General features: G+C 51.4%; 1 protein-coding gene across 1 annotated transcript; it reads right to left on the bottom strand.

Annotated features, from left to right (window-relative positions):
• Positions 1-390: 390 nt before the first annotated feature.
• On the bottom strand, positions 391-1,991 carry LOC115088612 (myb-related transcription factor, partner of profilin-like). The gene is made up of 2 exons (XM_029596872.1): positions 1,595-1,991; positions 391-869 (listed from the first exon to the last, which is right to left on the bottom strand). Exons 1-2 carry the CDS (start codon positions 1,989-1,991, stop codon positions 391-393), a joined length of 876 nt encoding a protein of 291 aa, XP_029452732.1.
• Between the last annotated feature and the right edge of the window lie 8,732 nt (positions 1,992-10,723).

Below are 10,723 nucleotides of genomic sequence, written 5' to 3'. Positions count from 1 at the left end.
TAGAAAGCCATTTCCGTAGGTGATAAATGTGCATTTATTTACAGGTGTGATAAATGTGATAGTGAATAAAAAAAAATTAACAACATAAACCCTCTGACAGGTCACTTCTTTGCCCGTCCCCTCCTACGAGCCTCGGAAAGCCGAGACTGGCCCACCCGGGTACTGCGGCGCAGGGGACTCCGGCCACTGCTGACACTGCCCTCAGAGGGCATAGGTGCCTGGGCCATATCCGGGGCATGGCTACATGAGGGAATAGCCAGGGGCAACAGCCCTTCAGCTCGTGGTGGAGGTGGAGGAGGAGGCGGTGGAACAGCAGGTGCAGGCGGGGGTGCCATCCACACATAGCCTGCAGGAGGCTGAGGTGCTGGTGCCACAGGTGGAGGTACCACCTCAGGGGCCCCTGCATGGGCAGGTGGCATCCATGGGTATGGAGGCATCCATGGCCATGGAGCCACGTGGCGGGGGCTGTACGGGAGGCGGGGGCTGTACGGGAGGCAGGCGCCTGACCAACTCCATCCACACCTCCGTCTGCCGATCAGTGGCCTGGCAAATGGCTTGGAGGCCCCCCTCAAGGCGCTCATACCCCTCCCTGACAGTGAGACGGAGGGCACTGCCTTCCTGCTGGATTATGTCCGACAGGCCAGAGATGGCATCCAAGATGGCGACGCCCTGCTGTACAAGTGTCTCTGCCGGCCCGGTAACCTGGTCGGCCTGGGGCTCAGGATGGTCGGACGCACTGCTGTCCTGCTGAACATCAGGTTCCACCTCAGCGAGCGGTTCGTCCGGTTCCTCTCCCTGCTGCTCCTCCTCAGGCTGCTCCACGCGCTGCCGGTCTTCCCCCTCCTCCTCTTCCGAGGAGTCACGGACACCTGCAGAGGGGCAGGTCCGGGTTGCTCATCATCTGGCTCCCCTAAATGGTAAAGCATATGGGTATTAGCACACTGACAATAGGGGTGTGATGTATGTCACTCCATATACACAGGTGGTAGTCATATGGCAGGTGTCAAGACACCTCTGGGGTATCATTAGTGGCTGCCAACCAGACACATGTAGCACCTGCCCTACAACCGGTTCAGGACACAGGAGCGTTCCCAGTGGGCTGCATGGAATGTGGGACCTGTCAGGCCAAACCTAGAACACAGAGCCCTGTTCTACGACCTGCACGTCAACCCTCAACCTACTCAAGGCACACTGTTTCTGCACTCCACGACCACATGACCTGTGCTGTGGTACAGGAAGGTGAAGAGGAAGCAAATGGGAAGGGTGGGAAGGTGGTGCGCACACGTTCTGCGCACAGCCCCCAGTGCGCACACGTTCTGCGCACAGCCCCCCCCCGGTGGGCACAGCCCCGGTGCGCACAGCCCCGGTGCGCACACGTTCTGCGCACAGCCCCCCCCCGGTGGGCACAGCCCCGGTGCGCACAGCCCCGGTGCGTGTCTTTGGGGGGGGGGAAGAGGGAGAGCGCAACTTTGCAATGTGGAACCTGAAATGGGCACAGGGTTGGCTATACAGGTGAACAGTAATCAGTACCTATAGGTTACATGACAACATAGGCTGCTCTACTGTGAGATAGGATACGTGTTGGTCTGCATACCTTGCTGCCCTGCACGGCGCATGGAGTCGAGACGGCCAACGCCACCCACAGCTGCCTCCGATAGGGTTCCCAGAACCAGCTGCTCCGTGGCTGTGAACGTGATGCGGCTCCGTCCACCTTCAGCAAGTCGCCTGGCCTGCTTCCGCTTCACCACTCGCCGCATGTCCCTCCACTTGTGCATCAGTTCGGCAATACTGCGGTTGTGGTGAAACACCGAATTAACAGTATGCCTGATGCGCCTCCATATTTGTTCCTTGGCGTATGCACCCACCGTACGCGACTGTGGGCCATACAGCATATCCCTCTGCCTCATGACATGCTCCACCAGCATGTCCACCTCCCCTGGCAAGAAGTTGGGCTTCCTGAGAAGGACAGGTTGTGCCTGTGCCTGAGCCATGGTGAGGATGGCCAGTGAGTAGCCCACCCATCCCTTTAAAGTGACCTCAATTTGTGCGCGGACCTCCCCAGTGGGGCGCAACATATGCGCACAGCTGATCCCATCAGCGCAAATACCAAGAACGCGCGCGAATAATTAAAATCCATGCGGAACATGTGCGTGCTGGGTTATTTGTCCGCGCCAACTATCTATTTTAATAATATATTCGTACTGCCTATCTATTTTCATTCAGATATGCGCGTAACTACCTATGGAACAGCTGGGTGTGCAGCCATTACCCAATGTAGCCCACATGTGCGTGCTGTTGCAATCCCAAACCCGTAATGACGGTATGGAAGTAGCCCTTTCTGTGACAGCTACATATCCAGTGCAGTGCAGGTCGGAGAGGCAGGTGAGACGTCGACTACAATAATTAGCGTGCAGAGACGTGTGAGCTCAGCAGCCTACTGAGAATGGCTACTCAATCGGGGCCAGCTGCTAATCAGCACCTCCATCTGAGGGTGGGAAGTACTGATTAGCAGCTGGCCCCGAATGAGTTGGCCTTCCCAGTAGGCTGCTGAGCTCACACGTCTCTGCACATACCACTCTATTCCTGCATATGCCGACTTCAGAGGGATATGTTGTAGGTAAGGTCGCTCTACCGGAGCGTTGGAGGGGGGTTCACTGGTGTTATTCGTGGCTACTTCACTATTATGTCTGATTACCGCTCAGCAGGGTTAGATATGAAGGGGGACAATCGCTGTCTAACGTGTGTAGTCGGCTTCTCACCAGCCTCTCGGACCTGCAATGCACTGGCTTTATTGGTGTTCATGCTGTATGTCAGTGCATTGTGCGCCCACTATAGCAGGGCTACGACCAGCTTACAGAACCGTCACATAGACTAGCGGCCAACTCCTAAGGCGACCGTACCTAGTACGGTCTACGGGCTCTGCGCACATGTCCGCTAGAGTCTATGGGCTGGCGAGCCAGCTGTATTGGTGTTATGCTACGGTGGGACTGGAGACCCTAACCTACCTCTTGTAACTGACGTTTTGCGTAGCAGCTGTGGCCTGTATATTCTGTGTATGTAGCTGTTCAAATGCAGATTACAGTTGCTGCAAAGCTGAGGTGCGTTACACTAGGTCCGGTATAGCCAGCAATGCAGAGGGATGCGCCTGATCCATGGAGCCCGTAGCCTCTAGCGGACATGTGCGCAGAGCCCGTAGCCTCTAACGGACATGTGCGCAGAGCCCGTAGACTCTAGCGGACATGTGCGCAGAGCCCGTAGCCTCTAGTGGACATGTGCGCAGAGCCTGTAGACTCTAGCGGACATGTGCGCAGAGCCCGTAGACTCTAGCGGACATGTGCGCAGAGCCCGTAGCCTCTAGCGGACATGTGCGCAGAGCCCGTAGACTCTAGCGGACATGTGCGCATGGTCATTTTCTGTACTGCACATGGGCGCCTCGTCTATATGCTGCACTGTAGCTGATGTGGCACGCACACAGCCTATACAGTGTAGCAGATGGATGACCAGGATGTTCCGTGGGCTGCTCTGCTAGGACTCAACGTCGCCCCACTCATTCACCCTTACGTCCCTCCCTCCCTCTCCCACCTTCACCCCCTCCCTCCTTCCTTCCCTGCACCCCCTCCCCCACCTTCCTCCCTCCTTCCCTGCACCCCCTCCCCCACCTCCCTCCCACCTTCCCTCCCTCCGACACTGCCAATACATGGTCAGCTCCCACCTGTCCCTTAATAACCACACCGTTTATTATTTTCAATATTTATTGAAAGTCTGACATATTTACAAAATAAAATGTGGATGGGGAGGGGCAGCCTAGGGAGGAAAACTATGTACAAAACAAAAACTCCCGTGGGGTTAGGGAGGCAGGGACCAGAGAGGATGGTCAACGACGACGGACCATCTCCCCCAGGAGCCGTACTGCAGCAGCAAGCAGCAGTAGGCCCCTGGTGTTGCGATCCGTCGCCTGGACCATCCTCTCTTGGAAGGCAATCAGTGCCCTCATTGACCCCCCTCACATAGTCCATGAACTGGCCATAGGTAAGAGGCGCGTGCCCCCGGGGATGGGCCTCTTTGCTGGCCACGTGAGGGGGGACAATGAGGGACTAGAGGGCCCTGATTTCCTCCCTGAGCCAGCAAAGGCTGGCTCCTGCCGGCCCCAGCGTCCCTAACCCCACGGGCAAAACGGGGTGGTTGCCCTACAGGGGGGGGGGCTAGGGGAAGGCATGGGGTGCCTTTCGGCCCGGGGAGGGCTCGGCCGCTCAGGTCTCCTCTGGGGTGGGGGGGGTGGATCCGGCTCCCCCCCTGGAGCGGCTGCAGCTCCATCCGCAGCTGGCCCTGGCATTTCCTTTTCAGCATCTGTGAAAACAAAGGACACGTATGACTACACTGTACTGGGTGAGGGGAGGGAGAGAAGGTGGGATGGGGGACAGGAGGGAGGGCGGTAGTAAAGGACGGGATGGATGGTGGCTCAGATGTGGGTTACTCCAGTCGGTTGGAGGGGTCACTTACCGCCAGGCCCAGCCTGCTGCGCACGCAGCCGCTCCATCCATCTGCGGCGATGGAGGCGAAGCCAACGGGCCTTCTTCTTCAGGTCCTCAATCTGTTTGAACGGAAGGTGGGAGGACCATTAGTGTACTCTGATAGTCAAGATGGTGCCAGGATACTTGGATGTAGGTGTGACAACATTGCTGACTGACAACCATGATATTATTCAATTAGCATACACATTATGTTCATCATTGGCAATTGAGGCACAACACAACCCAATCCTAACCAGTGTTAGGCACCAGCAGGACATAACAAACTGTCTACAGTGCATATAAGTATCAGGTACACTATTCTGGGTGAGGCCTAACCTGACTTTGCAACTCCCACATTCACCACAACAACCTTCTTAGTGTACTTACTCCACGGGGGTGTGAAGCCTCTGCGTTGAAACGCCTTTGCAGCCTCCTCCAGGCCCTCCGCAGGTGGCCGAAGTTTGTACGCCGTCCCTGGACCGGGAACAGCCATCTCTCTCCTCCCACCACCAGGGACGCCAGCAGCTCCACGTCCCTGGTGGTGAAGTTGGGCTGTCTCCTCCGGCCGGCCATTTTGTGCAGTGTGGGGAACGGGAGGTCACACCCTCGCGTTCGCATGCGTACGCGCACGCGCGCGCAAGGGCTCCACACGCACAAATATCGGCGCGCGCGCACATGTATGCATGCGCGCGCAGGTTGTCTGGTTACGCGCACATGTGTCCCTCAATACTTGCGCGTATTTTGTGTGGCGTGCGCAACATGTGCGCATGCTACGCAAAATTGCTAGCTTCTGCTGTGTGCGCAGAAACGCGCGCAGCTCTACCGCCGCGCGCGCTCCTTTGTAAATCTACCCCTATATCTACAGGTTCACCTTTATCCACATGTTTATTAACTCCTTCAAAAAAGTGTAGCAGATTTGTGAGGCTAGACTTGCTTTGGGTAAAGCCATGCTGACTTTGTTCCATTAAACCATGTCTTTCTATATGTTCTGTGATTTTGATGTTTAGAATATTTTCTAGGGATGTGAAACGGGTTTCGGACGATTGAAAATATCGTCGATATTTTCAAAATCGTCAGAAATGGGGGGCTCCCCCAAAACGATAGGAAAACCCCACGATATTGATCGTGGGGGTTCCCTTATCATTTTGGGGGAGGGCGGGAAAAATGGCACACAAAAATAACCCTTAAACCCACCCTGACCCTTTAAAAGTAACCCCTTAGCTTCCCCCACCCTCCCGACCCCCCCAAAACCATTTTACAGGTACCTGGTGGTCCAGTGGGGGTCCCGGGAGTGATCTCCCGTGATCTCCCGCTCCGGGCCGTCCTCCGGCTCCCAGGCCGTCGGCTGCCACTAATCAAAATGGCGCCGATGGCCCTTTGCCCTTACCATGTGACAGGGTATCCGTGCAATTGGCCGGATCCTGTCACATGGTAGGAGCACTGGATGGCCGGCGCCGTCTTGTGCTCCTACCATGTGACAGGAGCTGACCAATGGCACCAGTAGCCCCTGTGACATAGTAAGGGCAAAGGCTATCGGCGCCATTTTGATTACTGGCAGCCGATGGCCCGAGTGCAGGAGATCGCTCCCGGACCCCCGCTGGACCACCAGGGGCTTTTGGCAAGTCTTGGGGGACCCTCCTGACCCCCACAAAACTTGCCAAAAGTCCAGCGGGGGTCCGGGAGTGACCTCCTGCACTCGGACCGTTGACTGCCAGTATTCAAAATGGCGCCGATAGCCTTTGCCCTTACTATGTCACAAGATGGCGCCGGCCATCCAGTGCTCCTACCATGTGACAGGATCCGGCCAATGGCACGGATACCCTGTCACATGGTAAGGGCAAAGGGCCATTGGCTCCATTTTGGTGGCAGCCGACGGCCCGGGAGTGGGAGATCACAGGAGATCACTCCCGGGACCCCCACTGGACCACCAGGTACCTGTAAAAAGGTTTTGGGGGGGTCGGGAGGGTGGGGGAAGCTAAGGTGTTACTTTTAAAGGGTCGGGGTGGGTATTTTGTTTATCGGCTGGGGCGCAGCCGATAAACAAAACGTGATCGGGCCCGATGGAAAAAACCCCACATGTGAATCGGACCCGGAATCTGAACCGATTCCAGTTCCAATTCACATCTCTAATATTTTCCACTATTTTTCCTGCCACTGAAGTCAGGCTAACTGGTCTGTAGTTTCCCGGATCGCCCCTGGAGCCCTTTTTAAATATGGGGGTTACATTAACAATCCTCCAGTCTTTAGGTACAATAGATGATTTTAATGACAGGTTACAAATTTTTACTAGTATGTCTGAAATTTAATTTTTTAGTTCCTTCAGAACTCTGGGGTGTATATCATCCAGTCCAGGTGATTTAATACTCTTAAGTTTGTCAATCAGGTCTACCACTTCTTCTAGGTTCATCGTGATTTGGTTCGGTCCATCTGAATCATTACTCATGAAAACCTTCTCCAGTACGGGTACCTCCCCAACATCCTCTTCAGTAAACACCAACTGACTCCCTCATAGGCTTTATGCTTCGGATATTTTTTAAAAAGTTTTTACTGTGAGTTTTTGCCTCTACGGCCAACTTCTTTTCAAATTCTCTCTTAGCCTGTCTTATCAATGTCTTACATTTAACTTGCCAACTTTTATGCATTATCCTATTTTCTTCTGTTGGATCCTTCTTCCAATTTTTCAATGAAGATCTTTTGTCTAAAATAGCTTCTTTCACATCCCCTTTTAATCATGCCAGTAATCATTTTGCCTTCTTTCTACCTTTCATAATGTGTGGAATACATCTGAATTGTGCTTCTAGGATGGTTTGTTTTTTTTTTAACAATGACCATGCCTCTTGCACACTTTTTACTTTTGTAGCTGCTCCTTTCAGTTTTTTTCTAACTATTTTTCTCATTTTATCAAAGTTTCCCTTTTGAAAGTTTAGCACGAGAGCTGTGGATTTGCTTACTGTCCCCCTTTCAGTCATTAAATCAAATTTGATCATATTATGATCACTATTGCCAAGCGGCCCCACCACTGTTACCTCTCTCACCAAATCCTGTTCTCCACTAAGAATTAGATCTAAAATTGTTTCAGAAAGGGGAAGTTCGAGTTTTAACGATAAATAGTATTTGATAATATATTTCACTGTTGTTGGAGACCTTAAACTAGTTAGCAGCATCAGAAAGGATACATCTTAAAGGCATTTTTAAGGCATATTATCTGGATGGTTGTCCTTTAACTGAACTGATAAACCCATTTAGGTGCATGCATTCTCTTCACTCAGATGATCAAATATTGCTTTGTGTTCCTAGCCTAAAAGCATGCTGCTCTAAGGGGGTGCAATCAATAATTTTTTAAATGAAGGGTCCTGCATTGTGGAATACAGTTGATCTATTGTTAAGGAAAGAGGAAGAAAACAACTTTTTAGGAAAAAGCTTAAAGCTCTAATTTTTAGAAAATAGAGTGGCTAATTTTAATTATTGATTTTCTATTAGTGTATGTTATTTTTGTGCATGTTATTCATGCTCAGTTTTATTGTAAACTACTACACTGATGGATGTAGCAGATAATAAGTGCAATAATATTTAAAAATCAATCTGCCTTTTCTGGTCTTTCCAGAATTAACATGTGAGTAGCAAGTTAACTGAAAGCACTTGGAGATCTCGCTGCTGCTCTGTCTACCTGTCATTCCCCAGATATACCACCTTAGGGGTGATGCTGCAACTCTGCCTAACTGCCATGCCACTGATGTACCACTTTGGAGTCTTGCTGCTTCTCTGCCTACCTGTCATGCCTGGGATATACCACTTTAAGGCTGGACCTATTACTATGCCTACCTGTTATGCCCCTGATGTACTTCTTTATGGGTCATGCTGTTATTCTGCTTACTTGCTATGCCTATGATGTACCATCATGGGAATTTTGGAGCCTCTGTTTTGTAGGGATGTGAATCGTTTTTTGACGATTTAAAATATCGTCCGATATATTTTAAATCGTCAAAAATCATTAGGGCCACGAGACAATACCAATTCCCCTGATTTATTGTTAAAAAATCGTAAATCGGGGGAAGGGGGAGGACAGGAAAACCGGCACACTAAAACCCCCTAAAACCCACCCCCGACCCTTTAAATTAAATCCCCCACCCTCCCGAACCCCCCCCCCCAAATGCTTTAAAGTACCTGGGGATCCAGCGGTGGTCCAGAACGGCGGCAGTCCGGAACGGCCCCCTCAATTGAATCCTGTTGTCTTCAGCCGGCGCCATTTTGCAAAATGGCCGCCGCAAAATGGCGGCGGCCATAGACAAAAACGATTCGACGCAGGAGGTCGTTCCAGACCCCCGCTGGACTTTTGGCAAGTCTTGTGGGGGTCAGGAGGCCCCCCCAAGCTGGCCAAAAGTTCCTGGGAGTCCAGCGGGGTTCAGGAAGCGATTTCTTGCCGCGAATCGTTTTCCGTACGGGGTTTTAGTGTGTCGGCTCACGATTTTAACGATTTTCACGATAGTTTACACACCCAAACGGCAACAATACGATTCCCTCCCCCTCCCAGCCGAAATCGATCGTTAAGACGATCGAGGACATGATTCACATCTCTACTGTTTTGTCTGCTGTTTGGATATCAGTTTGGTTCTCCCATCCCACTTCTATCTTTGTTATATGGGGGTGTTTTGTCCCCAGAAAAAAATGTGAAAAAAGATTTTTAAAAAAATACAAGTTTCTTCTCCTACACCATCTCTTTTCTGGTTCTTCATTTTCTTCTACCTCTCTTCAATATCAGTCTAGCTCTCCCACCCTACTTCTAATTTTGTTATATTGGAGTGTTTTGTCCGCAGAAAAAATGTGAATAAAGAAAAATATTCAAGTTTCTCTTCTCACCCCACCTCTTTTCTTGTTTTCTGTCTTGCTGTCTAGGATTCTCCAGTCCTTTTTCCTGTTTCCAATGAGCCATACTGTGTGCCTTGGGGTTTTAAACATATTTTTACTAGCTCCAATGGACTACACACTGTGCCTTGAAGCTTTAAAAACATTTATGATTTTTGCAATGAACCACTGTTGTCCATCGGTCTCAGACAGCTTCGACCTCTGTGCCTCACCTTTCTTCCTTCTTTCTTCTCAAGCCTTGGGAAGATGGCTGCCACCGCGTCCTCATGCTGCTCTCTCCGGCGTCCCCGGATCAGCAATGGCATTCGCCATGTTTCTCCTAAGGGCCTCCTAGGGTGCGCACGCGCACGCCACCCAGGTCTTTATCCACGTCATGGCGGGAACCTCAGGGGCGTCCCCTCCGAGTGACATCAGCACATCCTGGTATTTAGCCTGCCCTTCCTTTGCTAACAAATCGAGTTAGCAAGGATTGGAATGCTCCGGTCTAAGCTGCTCTGCCGCTTCCCAGCAGCCGCTGGAAGCTCTCTCTCTGCCCTTCGGGGTAATTCATCACTAACCTGGGTACCCGCTCCTCGGGGGCCCTTCTTCTCTCTTTCAGGTACCTATCTGGGAAACCGGATACTCGCTCCTCCGGGGCCTGCATTCCCTAACCTGGTGCCTGTATCCGATCTGCTTCTGCCTGTCAGGGCCTTCATCAATACAGCCATCTGTTCATTGAGTACTAACATTCTCAGTCTCACCTTCAGCTTCAGCGCTTGGAGTCTACATCCGGGTTCTGCCTCTACTACCCTGCGCTTCCTTTCAGCTACCTAAGTGTGGGACTGGTCTCCTCTGCCGAGGACCCCGGACTGCTTCTACTGAGTTGCCTTCACTACTGTCTAACACAGGCTGTACCATCAAGCTGTATAATAAATACAAATTCTCTGTGTCTGCGTGTATGAGTGTAGCCTAGTACTGCGGTTCCTCATGTGGCTCCTCCCCGTGGGAGTGGCCATCACCGCAATGCCCAAGAATCCACTTCAACACCTCAAAATGATAACAACCACACAGTACGCCTTTGGGATTTTTGATTCTTTTTGTTGTTTGACTGCACTCTATGTTTTGGGGGTTTTGATTAATTTGTGCTGTTTGCAAATCCTTGCACTTTGAGGCCATTTAGATGGCTAACTCACAAGTTATCTAAATGGCAAGTTATCCATCTAACTCCAATTATTTCATATAACTCATTATTACAATTTTTTCTGGTATGCAGCCTTATCATACCTTATTTATGACTACTATGATGCCTCTCCACCTGCAAAGGCCTCCAGTGAGCTCTGTTCAGAGCTATCTAAGCCTTCTCCTTCATG

The sequence above is a fragment of the Rhinatrema bivittatum genome, chromosome 3 (genome assembly GCF_901001135.1).
Source record: "Rhinatrema bivittatum chromosome 3, aRhiBiv1.1, whole genome shotgun sequence".
NCBI classification, from domain to species: Eukaryota; Metazoa; Chordata; class Amphibia; order Gymnophiona; family Rhinatrematidae; genus Rhinatrema; species Rhinatrema bivittatum.
This window is presented reverse-complemented; position numbering and strand designations above follow the sequence as displayed.

Bases quoted from the DNA above. Each gene is read 5' to 3' on its own strand.
- LOC115088612 (XM_029596872.1), bottom strand. From the start codon at position 1,991: ATGGCTCAGGCACAGGCACAACCTGTCCTTCTCAGGAAGCCCAACTTC. The intron at 870-1,594 runs GTATGCAGACCA...GCCCCTCTGCAG, and splicing joins GCGCCGTGCAGGGCAGCAAG to GTGTCCGTGACTCCTCGGAA.